Genomic DNA, 15948 nt, shown 5'->3' with positions numbered 1-15948 from the left:
TATATCTTTACATTAAAAACCAAAGGCTATCAGAATTCCAGTCATTCCAATAAATGTTATACCCCTTGATCTTCAAGAATAGGACTTAGAAAACTGGAAGTATAGATTAGCCAAATAGTTTTACCTGAGCATGACCCACCTGAGCATGACCCACCTGAGCATGACCCACCTGAGCATGACCAACCTGAGCATAACCCACCTGAGCATGACCCACCTGAGCATGACCTACCTGAGCATGACCCACCTGAGCATGACCCACCTGAGCATGACCCACCTGAGCATGACCCACCTGAGCATGATCCACCTGAGCATGATCCACCTGAGCATGACCCACCTGAGCATGACCCACCTGAGCATGAGCATGACCCACCTGAGCATGACCCACCTGAGCATAAGCATGATCCACCTGAGCATGACCCACCTGAGCATGACCCACCTGAGCATGACCCACCTGAGCATGACCCACCTGAGCATGAGCATGACCCACCTGAGCATGATCCACCTGAGCATGACCCACCTGAGCATGACCCACCTGAGCATGACCCACCTGAGCACAGCCAGCCCTACTCTGTTGTTATTAATTGTGTTGTCATGGAGAACTGATTGGGCTCATTGATTCCAGGTGATGAATAAATGCCTCACTGATGGAATGGCTTGATGTGATTTGAGCACTACTGAAAGTGCTGTTTACATGTGATAAATGACTGCAATATGCTACGTTTGCTATCGGCCTGTTGTTGACCTTTCTGCTGGTGACACTGTTTAAAGGGCAAATCCACAGATGAAACAATAACAAAACGGTCGCCCCGCCTCTGTTTTGGTAAAAAGCTGAGGGATGGGCCTGGAGAAATGTAACCAACTCTCAGACTAATAGACAGAGCTGTGGATACAAGGACTGACCCTCCATGATATCAACATTATTGTTTTAACCATGTTTTGAGGCTGTACAGTCTTTGTTTACATTTCCAATGTTTACAAACGTTGGAGAAAAAAAGCTTATATTTTGGATTCTCATGGAGTGTGACACACACACACACACACACACACACACACACACACACACACACACACACACACACACACACACACACACAGCATCAGTGCTAACCGTAACCAGATCCACAAACCTCCTGCCGTATTCATCTGTGTGTTCAGACAGAGGAGAATGAGGCATTGCGTGAAGCTCTCTCTGAGTTGGGCAGCAATTTGGAAAGAGAGGGAGGAGGAAGAGGAGGAGGAGGAAGAGGAGGAGGAGGAGAAGAGGATGATGAAGAGGAGAAAGTGTGTGTGCAGGACGGACATGTGTATCAGTGGGAGGAGGACTGGGTTTCAGACAGCTGCACATCCTGTACCTGCCAGGTAAACACACACACACACACACACACACACACACACACACACACACACACACACACACACACACACACACACACACACACACAACTCTTGTCAAGATATCTCTAGGCCCTTTTGCTTTACTACTGTGTGTGTGTGTGTGTGTGTGTGGTGTGGTGTGGTGTGGTGTGTGTGTGTGTGTGTGTGTGTGTGTGTGTGTGTGTGTGTGTGTGTGTGTGTGTGTGTGTGTGTGTGTGTGTGTGTGTGTGTGTGTGTGTGTAGGAGGGGAAGGCAGTGTGTCAGCAGGTCACCTGTCCTCCAGTAATATGTTCCAGTCCTTCCTTCACTGAAGGGGAATGCTGCCCTGTGTGTCTGGGTGAGGAAACACATTCACTTAGTCTACTCTATTTCTCATCATTATTTCACAAGTCATATTTTTCACGTATAAATCAAATGACATTTTATTCATCACATGCCCTGAATACAACAGGTGTAGTAGACCTTGCAGTGAAATGCTGAATACAACAGGTGTAGTAGACCTTGCAGTGAAATGCTGAATACAACAGGTGTAGTAGACCTTACAGTGAAATGCTGAATACAACAGGTGTAGTAGACCTCACAGTGAAATGCTGAATACAACAGGTATAGTAGACCTCACAGTGAAATGCTGAATACAACAGGTGTAGTAGACCTCACAGTGAAATGCTGAATTCAACAGGTGTAGTAGACCTCACAGTGAAACGCTGAATACAACAGGTGTAGTAGATCTTACAGTGAAATGCTGAATACAACAGGTGTAGTAGACCTCACAGTGAAACGCTGAATACAACAGGTGTAGTAGACCTCACAGTGAAACGCTGAATACAACAGGTGTAGTAGACCTTAGAGTGAAATGCTGAATACAACAGGTGTAGTAGACCTCACAGTGAAATGCTGAATACAACAGGTGTAGTAGACCTTACAGTGAAATGCTGAATACAACAGGTATAGTAGACCTCTCCTTCTTATAAGCCCTTAACCAACAATGCAGTTTAAAAAATATGAATAAGAAACAAAAGTAACAAGTAGTTAAAGAGCAGCAGTAAAATAACAATGTGGAGACTATATACAGGGGGTACCGGTACAGAGTCAATGTGGAGGCTATATACAGGGGGGTCCCGGTACAGAGTCAATGTGGAGGCTATATACAGGGGGTACCGGTACAGAGTCAATGTGGAGGCTATATACAGGGGGTCCCGGTACAGAGTCAATGTGCAGGGGCACCAGTTAGTTGAGGTAATATGTACATGTAGGTAGAGTTATTAAAGTTACTATGCATAAATAATAACAGAGAGTAGCAGCAGCGTAAAAGAGGGGGGGAGGGGGCAATGCAAATAGTCTGGGTAGCCATTTGATTAGATGTTCAGGAGTCTTATGGCCTGGAGGTAGAAGCTGTTTAGAAGCCTTTTTGTCCTAGACTTGGCACTCCGGTAGTGCTTGCCGTGCGGTAGCAGAGACAACAGTCTATGATTAGGGTGGCTGGAGTCAGTGACAATTTCTAGGGCCTTCCTCTGACACCACCTGGTGTAGAGGTCCTGGATGGCAGGAAGCTTGTCCCCAGTGATGTACTGGGCCGTACGCACTACCCTCTGTAGTGCCTTGCGGTCAGAGGCCGAGCAGTTGCCATACCAGGCAGTGATGCAACCAGTCAGGATGCTCTCGATGGTGCAGCTGTAGAACCTTTTGAAGATCTGAGGACCCATGTCAAATCTTTTCAGTCTCCTGAGGGGGAATAGGCTTTGTCGTGCCCTCTTCACGACTGTCTTGGTGTGCTTGGACCATTCTAGTTTGTTGGTGATGTGGACACCAAGGAACTTGAAGCTCTCAACCTGCTCCACTACAGCCCCGTCGATGAGAATGGGGGCGTACTCAGTCCTCCTTTTCCTGTAGTCCATAATCATCTCCTATGTCTTGTTCACGTTGAGGGAGAGGTTTATATCCTCGCACCGGCCAGGTCTCTGACCTCCTCCCTATAGGCTGTCTCATCGTTGTCGGTGATCAGGCCTACCACTGTTGTGTCATCAGCAAACTTAATGATGGTGTTGGAGCCATGCCATATGTATACATATGTGTGCGTATGCATATGTGTGTTTGTGTACGTGTGTGTATTTGTTTGTGTGTTTGTGTGCGTGTTTGCGTGTGCGTGTGTGTGTGTGTGTGTGTGTGTGTGTGTGTTTGTGTGCGTGTGTGTGTGTGTGTGTGTGTGTGTGTGTGTGTGTGTGTGTGTGTGTGTGTATAGGGTTGGGAAGTGAAGATGGATGGTCCCCATGGTCGGAGTGGACGGAATGTTCGGTCACCTGTGGGAGTGGCTTCCAGCGGAGAGGGCGATCTTGTGATGATGTCTTCACGTCGTGTTCTGACTCCTCCCTCCAAACCCGCAGGTGCACCCTGGGAAGATGTGAAAGCCGAGGTGAGGTCACCAATAACTCGTGTAATACAACTAGCTCCTGTAATACAACTATATCCTGTAATACAACTATATCCTGTAATACAACTATATCCTGTAATACAACTAGCTCCTGTAATACAACTAGCTCCTGTAATACAACTATATCCTGTAATACAACTAGCTCCTGTAATACAACAATATCCTGTAATACAACTATATCCTGTAATACAACTAGCTCCTGTAATACAACTAGCTCCTGTAATACAACTATATCCTGTAATACAACTATATCCTGTAATACAACTATATCCTGTAATACAACTAGCTCCTGTAATACAACTATATCCTGTAATACAACTATATCCTGTAATACAACTATATCCTGTAATACAACTAGCTCCTGTAATACAACTGGCTCCTGTAATACAACTAGCTCCTGTAATACAACTATATCCTGTAATACAACTAGCTCCTGTAATACAACTATATACTGTAATACAACTAGCTCCTGTAATACAAATAGCTCCTGTAATACAACAATATCCTGTAATACAACTATCTCCTGTAATACAACTATATCCTGTAATACAACTGGATCCTGTAATACAACTATATCCTGTAATACAACTATATCCTGTAATACAACTAGCTCCTGTAACACAACTATCTCCTGTAATACAACTGTATCCTGTAATACAACTAGCTCCTGTAATACAACTAGCTCCTGTAACACAACTAGCTCCTGTAATACAACTAGCTCCTGTATTACAACTGGCTCCTGTAATACAACTATATCCTGTAATACAACTATATCCTGTAATACAACTAGCTCCTGTAATCCATCTAGCTCCTGTAATAGACATTATGGCTAGCTACGTCGTTGTATTTATTGAAGATACTCTTTGAAGATGGCCGTTTCAGACATGTTAGGAAGGTTGGGACTCTGCTGACGTTTGGCTGAAGCTCATTCCACCATTGTGGTGTCAGAACAGAGAAGATCTGTGAATGGGGGGTTAGGGTTAGATCTGTGACTGGGGGGTTAGGGTTAGATCTGTGACTGGGGGGTTAAGGTTAGATCTGTGACTGGGGGTTAGGGTTAGATCTGTGACTGGGGGTTAGGGTTAGATCTGTGACTGGGGGGTTAGGGTTAGATCTGTGAATGGGGGTTAGGGTTAGATCTGTGACTGGGGGTTAGATCTGTGACTGGGGGGTTAGGGTTAGATCTGTGACTGGGGTTAGGGTTAGATCTGTGACTGGGGGTTAGGGTTAGATCTGTGACTGGGGGTTAGGGTTAGATCTGTGACTGGGGGGTTAGGGTTAGATCTGTGACTGGGGGGTTAGGGTTAGATCTGTGACTGGGGGGTTAGGGTTAGATCTGTGACTGGGGGTTAGGGTTAGATCTGTGACTGGGGGGTTAGGGTTAGATCTGTGACTGGGGGGTTAGGGTTAGATCTGTGACTGGGGGTTAGGGTTAGATCTGTGACTGGGGGGTTAGGGTTAGATCTGTGACTGGGGGGTTAGGGTTAGATCTGTGACTGGGGGGTTACGGTTAGATCTGTGACTGTGGGGTTAGGGTTAGATCTGTGACTGGGGGTTAGGGATAGATCTGTGACTGGGGGTTAGGGTTAGATATGTGACTGGGGGTTAGGGTTAGATCTGTGACTGGGGGTTAGGGTTAGATCTGTGACTGGGGGTTATGGTTAGATCTGTGACTGGGGGGTTAGGGTTAGATCTTTGACTGGGGGGTTAGGGTTAGATCTGTGACTGGGGGTTAGGGTTAGATCTGTGACTGGGGGGTTAGGGTTAGATCTGTGACTGGGGGGTTAGGGTTAGATCTGTGACTGGGGGTTAGGGTTAGATCTGTGACTGGGGGGTTAGGGTTAGATCTGTGACTGGGGGGGTTAGGGTTAGATCTGTGACTGGAGGGTAAGGGTTAGATCTGTGACTGGGGGGTTAGGGTTAGATCTGTGACTGGGGGTTAGGGTTAGATCTGTGACTGGGGGTTAGGGTTAGATCTGTGACTGGGCGTTAGGGTTAGATCTGTGACTTGGGGTTAGGGTTAGATCTGTGACTGGGGGTTAGGGTTAGATCTGTGACTGGGGGGTTAGGGTTTAGATCTGTGACTGGGGGGTTAGGGTTAGATCTGTGACTGGGGGTTAGGGTTAGATCTGTGACTGGGGGGTTAGGGTTAGATCTGTGACTGGGGGGTTAGGGTTAGATCTGTGACTGGGGGTTAGGGGTTAGATCTGTGACTGGGGGGTTAGGGTTAGATCTGTGACTGGGGGGTTAGGGTTAGATCTGTGACTGGGGGTTAGGGTTAGATCTGTGACTGGGGGGTTAGGGTTAGATCTGTGACTGGGGGGTTAGGGTTAGATCTGTGACTGGGGGGTTACGGTTAGATCTGTGACTGTGGGGTTAGGGTTAGATCTGTGACTGGGGGTTTAGGGTTAGATCTGTGACTGGGGGGTTAGGGTTAGATCTGTGACTGGGGGGGTTAGGGTTAGATCTGTGACTGGAGGGTAAGGTTAGATCTGTGACTGGGGGTTAGGGTTAGATCTGTGACTGGGGGTTAGGGTTTAGATCTGTGACTGGGGGTTAGGGTTAGATCTGTGACTGGGGGTTAGGGTTAGATCTGTGACTGGGGGTTAGGGTTAGATCTGTGACTGGGGGTTAGGGTTAGATCTGTGACTGGGGGTTAGGGTTAGATCTGTGACTGGGGGGTAGGGTTAGATCTGTGACTGGGGGGTTAGGGTTAGATCTGTGACTGGGGGTTAGGGTTAGATCTGTGACTGGGGGTTAGGGTTAGATCTGTGACTGGGGGTTAGGGTTAGATCTGTGACTGAGGGGTTAGGGTTAGATCTGTGACTGGGGGGTTAGGGTTAGATCTGTGACTGGGGGGGGTTAGGGTTAGATCTGTGACTGGGGGGTTAGGGTTAGATCTGTGACTGGGGGTTAGGGTTAGATCTGGGGTTAGGGTTAGATCTGTGACTGGGGGTTAGGGTTAGATCTGTGACTGGGGGTTAGGGTTAGATCTGTGAATGGGGGTTAGGGTTAGATCTGTGACTGGGGGTTAGGGTTAGATCTGTGACTGGGGGGTTAGGGTTAGATCTGTGACTGGGGGTTAGGGTTAGATCTGTGACTGGGGGGTTAGGGTTAGATCTGTGACTGGGGGGTTAGGGTTAGATCTGTGACTGGGGGTTAGGGTTAGATCTGTGACTGGGGGGTTAGGGTTAGATCTGTGACTGGAGGGTTAAGGGTTAGATCTGTGACTGGGGGGTTAGGGTTTAGATCTGTGACTGGGGGTTAGGGTTAGATCTGTGACTGGGGGTTAGGGTTAGATCTGTGACTGGGGGTTAGGGTTAGATCTGTGACTGGGGGTTAGGGTTAGATCTGTGACTTGGGGGTTAGGGTTAGATCTGTGACTGGGGGTTAGGGTTAGATCTGTGACTGGGGGGTTAGGGTTAGATCTGTGACTGGGGGGTTAGGGTTAGATCTGTGACTGGGGGGTTAGGGTTAGATCTGTGACTGGGGGGTTAGGGTTAGATCTGTGACTGGGGGGTTAGGGTTAGATCTGTGACTGAGGGGTTAGGGTTAGATCTGTGACTGGGGGGTTAGGGTTAGATCTGTGACTGGGGGGTTAGGGTTAGATCTGTGACTGGGGGGTTAGGGTTAGATCTGTGACTGAGGGGTTAGGGTTAGATCTGGGGGTTAGGGTTAGATCTGTGACTGGGGGTTAGGGTTAGATCTGTGACTGGGGGTTAGGGTTAGATCTGTGAATGGGGGTTAGGGTTAGATCTGTGACTGGGGGTTAGGGTTAGATCTGTGACTGGGGGGTTAGGGTTAGATCTGTGACTGGGGGTTAGGGTTAGATCTGTGACTGGGGGGTTAGGGTTAGATCTGTGACTGGGGGGTTAGGGTTAGATCTGTGACTGGGGGGTTAGGGTTAGATCTCTGACTGGGGGGTTAGGGTTAGATCTGTGACTGGGGGTTAGGGTTAGATCTGTGACTTGGGGGTTAGGGTTAGATCTGTGAACTGGGGGGTTAGGTTAGATCTGTGACTGGGGGTTAGGGTTAGATCTGTGACTGGGGGTTAGGGTTAGATCTGTGACTGGGGGTTAGGGTTAGATCTGTGACTGGGGGTTAGGGTTAGATCTGTGACTTGGGGTTAGGGTTAGATCTGTGACTGGGGGTTAGGGTTAGATCTGTGACTGGGGGTTAGGGTTAGATCTGTGACTGGGGGGTTAGGGTTAGATCTGTGACTGGGGGGTTAGGGTTAGATCTGTGACTGGGGGGTTAGGGTTAGATCTGTGACTGGGGGGTTAGGGTTAGATCTGTGACTGAGGGGTTAGGGTTAGATCTGTGACTGGGGGGTTAGGGTTAGATCTGTGACTGGGGGGTTAGGGTTAGATCTGTGACTGGGGGGTTAGGGTTAGATCTGTGACTGGGGGTTAGGGTTAGATCTGTGACTGGGTAGGGTTAGATCTGTGACTGGGGTTAGGGTTAGATCTGTGACTGGGGGTTAGGGTTAGATCTGTGACTGGGGGTTAGGGTTAGATCTGTGACTGGGGGTAGGGTTAGATCTGTGAATGGGGGTTAGGGTTAGATCTGTGACTGGGGGTTAGGGTTAGATCTGTGACTGGGGGGTTAGGGTTAGATCTGTGACTGGGGGTTAGGGTTAGATCTGTGACTGGGGGGTTAGGGTTAGATCTGTGACTGGGGGGTTAGGGTTAGATCTGTGACTGGGGGGTTAGGGTTAGATCTGTGACTGGGGGTTAGGGTTAGATCTGTGACTGGGGGGTTAGGGTTAGATCTGTGACTGGGGGGTTAGGGTTAGATCTGTGACTGGGGGTTAGGGTTAGATCTGTGACTGGGGGGTTAAGGTTAGATCTGTGACTGGAGTTTAGGGTTAGATCTGTGACTGGGGGGTTAGGGTTAGATCTGTGACTGGGGGTTAGGCTTAGATCTGTGACTGGGGGGTAGGGTTAGATCTGTGACTGGGGGTTAGGGTTAGCTCTGTGACTGGGGGGTTAGGGTTAGATCTGTGACTGGGGTTTAGGGTTAGATCTGTGACTGGGGGTTAGGGTTAGATCTGTGACTGGGGGGTTAGGGTTAGATCTGTGACTGGGGTTAGGGTTAGATCTGTGACTGGGGGGTTAGGGTTAGATCTGTGACTGGGTCAGTTAGGGTTAGATCTGTGACTGGGGGTTAGGGTTAGATCTGTGACTGGGGGTTACGGTTAGATCTGTGACTGTGGGGTTAGGGTTAGATCTGTGACTGGGGGTTAGGGATAGATCTGTGACTGGGGGTTAGGGTTAGATATGTGACTGGGGGTTAGGGTTAGATCTGTGACTGGGGGTTAGGGTCTGGTTAGGTTAGATCTGTGACTGGGGGTTAGGGTTAGATCTGTGACTGGGGGGTTAGGGTTAGATCTTGACTGGGGGGTTAGGGTTAGATCTGTGACTGGGGGGTTAGGGTTAGATCTGTGACTGGGGGTTAGGGTTAGATCTGTGACTGGGGGGTTAGGGTTAGATCTGTGACTGGGGGGTTAGGGTTAGATCTGTGACTGGGGGTTAGGGTTAGATCTGTGACTGGGGGGTTAGGGTTAGATCTGTGACTGGGGGGTTAGGGTTAGATCTGTGACTGGGGGGTTAGGGTTAGATCTGTGACTGGGGGGTTAGGGTTAGATCTGTGACTGGGGGGTTAGGGTTAGATCTGTGACTGGGGGGTTAGGGTTAGATCTGTGACTGGGGGTTAGGGTTAGATCTGTGACTGGGGGGTTAGGGTTAGATCTGTGACTGGGGGGTTACGGTTAGATCTGTGACTGTGGGGTTAGGGTTAGATCTGTGACTGGGGGTTAGGGATAGATCTGTGACTGGGGTTAGGGTTAGATCTGTGACTGGGGGGTTAGGGTTAGATCTTTGACTGGGGGGTTAGGGTTAGATCTGTGACTGGGGGTTAGGGTTAGATCTGTGACTGGGGGGTTAGGGTTAGATCTGTGACTGGGGGTTTAGGGTTAGATCTGTGACTGGGGGTTTAGGGTTAGATCTGTGACTGGGGGGTTAGGGTTAGATCTGTGACTGGGGGGTTAGGGTTAGATCTGTGACTGGAGGGTAAGGGTTAGATCTGTGACTGGGGGGTTAGGGTTAGATCTGTGACTGGGGGTTAGGGTTAGATCTGTGACTGGGGGTTAGGGTTAGATCTGTGACTGGGGGTTAGGGTTAGATCTGTGACTTGGGGTTAGGGTTAGATCTGTGACTGGGGGTTAGGGTTAGATCTGTGACTGGGGGGTTAGGGTTAGATCTGTGACTGGGGGGTTAGGGTTAGATCTGTGACTGGGGGGTTAGGGTTAGATCTGTGACTGGGGGGTTAGGGTTAGATCTGTGACTGGGGGGTTAGGGTTAGATCTGTGACTGAGGGGTTAGGGTTAGATCTGTGACTGGGGGGTTAGGGTTAGATCTGTGACTGGGGGGTTAGGGTTAGATCTGTGACTGGGGGGTTAGGGTTAGATCTGTGACTGGGGGGATAGGGTTAGATCTGGGGGTTAGGGTTAGATCTGTGACTGGGGGTTAGGGTTAGATCTGTGACTGGGTGTTAGGGTTAGATCTGTGAATGGGGGTTAGGGTTAGATCTGTGACTGGGGGTTAGGGTTAGATCTGTGACTGGGGGGTTAGGGTTAGATCTGTGACTGGGGGTTAGGGTTAGATCTGTGACTGGGGGGTTAGGGTTAGATCTGTGACTGGGGGGTTAGGGTTAGATCTGTGACTGGGGGGTTAGGGTTAGATCTGTGACTGGGGGTTAGGGTTAGATCTGTGACTGGGGGGTTAGGGTTAGATCTGTGACTGGGGGGTTAGGGTTAGATCTGTGACTGGGGGTTAGGGTTAGATCTGTGACTGGGGGGTTAAGGTTAGATCTGTGACTGGAGTTTAGGGTTAGATCTGTGACTGGGGGGTTAGGGTTAGATCTGTGACTGGGGGTTAGGCTTAGATCTGTGACTGGGGGGGTAGGGTTAGATCTGTGACTGGGGGTTAGGGTTAGCTCTGTGACTGGGGGGTTAGGGTTAGATCTGTGACTGGGGTTTAGGGTTAGATCTGTGACTGGGGGTTAGGGTTAGATCTGTGACTGGGGGGTTAGGGTTAGATCTGTGACTGGGGGTTAGGGTTAGATCTGTGACTGGGGGGTTAGGGTTAGATCTGTGACTGGGTCAGTTAGGGTTAGATCTGTGACTGGGGGGTTAGGGTTAGATCTGTGACTGGGGGTTACGGTTAGATCTGTGACTGTGGGGTTAGGGTTAGATCTGTGACTGGGGGTTAGGGATAGATCTGTGACTGGGGGTTAGGGTTAGATATGTGACTGGGGGTTAGGGTTAGATCTGTGACTGGGGGTTAGGGTTAGATCTGTGACTGGGGGTTAGGGTTAGATCTGTGACTGGGGGGTTAGGGTTAGATCTTTGACTGGGGGGTTAGGGTTAGATCTGTGACTGGGGGGTTAGGGTTAGATCTGTGACTGGGGGTTTGGGTTAGATCTGTGACTGGGGGGTTATGTTTAGATCTGTGACTGGGGGGTTAGGGTTAGATCTGTGACTGGGTTGGGGGGGAGCTGACCCTCATATGGGTGGGAGGGCCAACAGACCAGAGGGTTAGGGTTAGCTAACCTAACCCAGAGACCAGAGGGTTAGCTAACCTAACCCAGAGACCAGAGGGTTAGCTAACCTAACCCAGAGACCAGAGGGTTAGCTAACCTAACCCAGAGACCAGAGGGTTAGCTAACCTAACCCAGAGACCAGAGGGTTAGCTAACCTAACCCTAACCCAGAGACCAGAGACCAGAGGGTTAGCTAACCTAACCCTAACCCTAACCCAGAGACCAGAGTGTTAGCTAACCTAACCCTAACCCTAACCCTAACCTAACCCTAACCCTAACCCAGAGACCAGAGGTGGCAGAATGGAACGCTCAGGTTTGGGTGTAGTGTTTGAGCAATCATTTCCCTTTTATAAAAATGTGTGTGTGTGTGTGTGTGTGTGTGTGTGTGTGTGTGTGTGTGTGTGTGTGGTGTGTGTGTGGTGTGTGTGTGTGTGTGTGTGTGTGTGTGTGTGTGTGTGTGTGTGGTGTGTGTGCGCGCGCGTGTGTGTGTGTGTGTGTGTGTGTGTGTGTGTGTGTGTGTGTGTGTGTGTGTGGTGTGTGTGTGTGTGTAGAGCGTGGGAACGGCGGCTGGGGCCTGTGGTCTCCCTGGTCTGCGTGTTCTGTGTCGTGTGGTTCAGGTCTCGTCCTGCGTCTGCGTCTCTGCAACTTCCCCGTCTCTCGCCGCGGGGGCGGCGGCTGCCGTGGCAACACCACAGAGACACGTCCCTGTGACGCTACACCCTGTCCAGGTGAGAACACAAACAAACAAACAAACAAACAAACAAAACCACATGACTGCTATTGTTGATGTTGGATCGACTGACACACTGTCTGTGTGATTGTAGTTGTCGGGGGCTGGGGACCGTGGTCTTCCTGGTTACCATGCAGTGTGTCGTGTGGCAGTGGGCTGATGATTCGTCAGCAAGAGTGTTCTAACCCCGCCCCCCGGCATGGAGGCAGGAAGTGTGTGGGAGAGACGGCCGACTACGCAGCCTGCGATACACAGCCCTGTCCAATAGGTAGCATACATAGACACCCAGCTCTAACTCCACAACACAGCCTGGTTTATTTACAGTAGTCTGGGGATTCATATAGCACTACAAACAGGCTAGCTTCTTCTAAAGCATTTCAGATTTTGTCATCCGTTTGCTTTACACCAGCTGATTAATGAGCCCACCGGGGTCTGTCCTTCTACCCAAACCACCACTGACCTTGTTTTGGTGTCTGATAGATCGAGGATGTGGGGTTGTAAACTATGGGCTCAGTGATCATTACATCTTTTTCTGTAGTAGGAAGGTTCAGAAAAACTATGGAGAACTATAGTGCAGATGTTTTGGTTACTTCATTGAGATAATTGTACTGGTCTCCTGTATTGAAATGCATTGAGGTGATAATGTCTGAGACCATTTGTAGAGGCTGTATACAAGGTGGCACTAGATGGATGTTGTTGAATTAAGCAAAGAACTGAACCATAGATTAACGATTACAGTTTAAAAGCAATGAAGTGAAGAAATAAATTCTATCTGGAGATCCAGGGCAGATTATGTTTTTTATAAGCTATAAGAAATGAAGGAATGAGGTTTATAGGACGACAGAGAGGGCCAAGAATGAGGTTAACAGGATGATAGAGAGGGCCAAGAATGAGGTTAATACGATGATAGAGAGGGCCAAGAATGAGGTTAATATGATGATAGAGAGGGCCAAGAATGAGGTTAACAGGATTATAGAGAGGGCCAAGAATGAGGTTAACAGGATGAACAGAGAGGGCCAAGAATGAGGTTTATAGGATGACAGAGAGGGCCAAGAATGAGGTTAACAGGATGACAGAGAGGGCCAAGAATGAGGTTAACAGGATGATAGAGAGGGCCAAGAATGAGGTTAACAGGATGACAGAGAGAGCCAAGAATGAGGTTAACAGGATGACAGAGAGGGCCAAGAATGAGGTTAATAGGATGATAGAGAGGGCCAAGAATGAGGTTAATACGATGATAGAGAGGGCCAAGAATGAGGTTAATATGATGATAGAGAGGGCCAAGAATGAGGTTAATATGATGAACAGAGAGGGCCAAGAATGAGGTTAACAGGATGACAGAGAGGGCCAAGAATGAGGTTAACAGGATGACAGAGAGGGCCAAGAATGAGGTTAATATGATGAACAGAGAGGGCCAAGAATGAGGTTAACAGGATGACAGAGAGGGCCAAGAATGAGGTTAACAGGATGACAGAGAGGGCCAAGAATGAGGTTAATAGGATGACAGAGAGGGCCAAGAATGAGGTTAATATGATGAACAGAGAGGGCCAAGAACCATTATTCCACTGACAACATAGTTGCGAACAGGAACAATCCAAGTAAACTATGGACGTTTTTGAAGCAGTTAGGATACAGTACAGATACTTTATTCCATAACAGTCTAAACTAACATATGGAATTGTTTAAGATGGCCATACCAAGGATAATTTAGCTATTTGATTTGGAATTTTAGGACCCCTTTAGTATAAAAAAAAATATGTCAAAAATAATTTGATGAAACATTGATTTTGGCCTTTCTGCAAAAATCAAATCAAATCAAATGTTATTGGTCACATACAAATACCTCAAAAATGCTATAACTTAAATTTCTCAAACATATGACTATTTTACACCATTTTAAAGACAAGACTCTCGTTAATCTAACCACATTGTCCGATTTCAAAAAGGCTTTACAGCGAAAGCAAAACATTAGATTATGTCAGGAGAGTACCCTGCCAAAAATAATCACACAGCCATTTTCAAAGCAAGCATATATGTCACAAAAACCAAAACCACAACTAAGTGCAGCACTAACCTTTGATGATCTTCATCAGATGACACTCCTAGGACATTATGTTATACAATACATGCATGTTTTGTTCAATCAAGTTCATATTTATATCAAAAACCAGCATTTTACATTAGCATGTGATGTCATTCCACTTTCTGGCGCCTTCTGAGAGCCAATGGAAGCCTTAGAAAATGTCACGTTACAGCAGAGATGCTGTATTTTCGATAGAGATGCCACAGAAGGAGAACAAATTGTCAGACAGGGCACTTCCTGTATGGAATCTTCTCAGGTTTTGGCCTGCCATATGAGTTCTGTTATACTCACAGACACCATTCAAACAGTTTTAGAAACTTTAGAGTGTTTTCTATCCAAATCTACTAATTATATGCATATTCTCGTTTCTGGGCAAGAGTAGTAACCAGTTTAATTCGGGTACGTTTTTTATCCTGCCGTGCAAATACTGCCCCCTAGCCCCAACAGGTTAAATCACTAATCCAGGGTAATAATTTATCCATGGAGCTAAAACAAACAATACAGGTACATCTCAATGGTGGCATTGGCAGGGGCTCTTGTTCAGTGCCACTTTATGCATGCTCTTCCTGGTACAATAGTGCCCGCAAGATCATTATAAACAAACTGTGGACACCTCAGAACTAATTCGTTAGTATTATTCTTAGACTTCCAGCACATACCGATCTTGACCATTCGCACTTAGAAAGCCTCAGATGGCTCAAAGTGGAGGAGTCTCTGTCAGTCTCTCTCCTCCTCAAAGTGGAGGAGTCTCTGTCAGTCTCTCTCCTCCTCAAAGTGGTGGAGTCTCAATCAGTCTCTCTCCTCCTCAAAGTGGAGGAGTCTCTGTCAGTCTCTCTACTCCTCAAAGTGGAGGAGTCTCTGTCAGTCTCTCTCCTCCTCAAAGTGGAGGAGTCTCAATCAGTCTCTCTCCTCCTCATAGTGGAGGAGTCTCTGTCAGTCTCTCTCCTCCTCAAAGTGGAGGAGTCTCAATCAGTCTCTCTCCTCCTCATAGTGGAGGAGTCTCTGTCAGTCTCTCTCCTCCTCAAAGTGGAGGAGTCTCAATCAGTCTCTCTCCTCCTCATAGTGGAGGAGTCTCTGTCAGTCTCTCTCCTCCTCAAAGTGGAGGAGTCTCTGTCAGTCTCTCTCCTCCTCAAAGTGGAGGAGTCTCAATCAGTCTCTCTCCTCCTCATAGTGGAGGAGTCTCTGTCAGTCTCTCTCCTCCTCAAAGTGGAGGAGTCTCTGTCAGATCAAGTTTTGTCTTGTTCATCAGATTTTCCACAGTATGGTCCCCAAGCACCTTGAAACAACTTTAACTTGGTCAGGGATAACAATAACTATTCCACTACAAAGAATGAAACCAACACTGTTCCTTTTAGATTTAAGAGTGGTATGTGAAAAGATACCTTTTTGTACTCGCCTGCCATTCTTTGGAATAGTCTTCAAAAAAAACTAGAAATTCATAACCTCCATGGTCGGATTCAAGTTCTCAATGAAAAAAATCTCTAAATAGCAGCATGTCTGAAAAGAGAGCAGTATGCCTACAGTATGTGGGAGAAGAGAGAGCAGTATGCCTACAGTATGTGGGAGAAGAGAGAGCAGTATGCCTACAGTGTGTGGGAGAAGAGAGAGCAGTATGCCTACAGTATGTGGGAGAAGAGAGAGCAGTATGCCTACAGTATGTGGGAGAAGAGAGAGCAGTATGCCTACAGTATGTAGAAGAAGAGAGAGCAGTATGCCTACAGTATGTGGGAGA

General features: G+C 47.9%; 1 protein-coding gene across 1 annotated transcript in view; it reads left to right on the top strand.

Annotated features, from left to right (window-relative positions):
* LOC115189575 (thrombospondin-2) overlaps positions 1-15948 on the top strand; it is a 53675-nt gene that overhangs the window by 13695 nt on the left and 24032 nt on the right. The window contains exons 4-8 of the mRNA XM_029748192.1: positions 1156-1359; positions 1618-1711; positions 3614-3784; positions 11955-12131; positions 12228-12401. Of these exons, the coding sequence (XP_029604052.1) occupies positions 1156-1359; positions 1618-1711; positions 3614-3784; positions 11955-12131; positions 12228-12401 (820 nt within the window). The remainder of the gene's footprint in view (positions 1-1155; positions 1360-1617; positions 1712-3613; positions 3785-11954; positions 12132-12227; positions 12402-15948) is intronic.

The sequence above is a fragment of the Salmo trutta genome, unplaced genomic scaffold, assembly GCF_901001165.1.
Source record: "Salmo trutta unplaced genomic scaffold, fSalTru1.1, whole genome shotgun sequence".
NCBI lineage: Eukaryota > Metazoa > Chordata > Actinopteri > Salmoniformes > Salmonidae > Salmo > Salmo trutta.
Note: the sequence above shows the minus strand (reverse complement) of the source record. Positions and strands in the feature narration are given on the sequence as shown.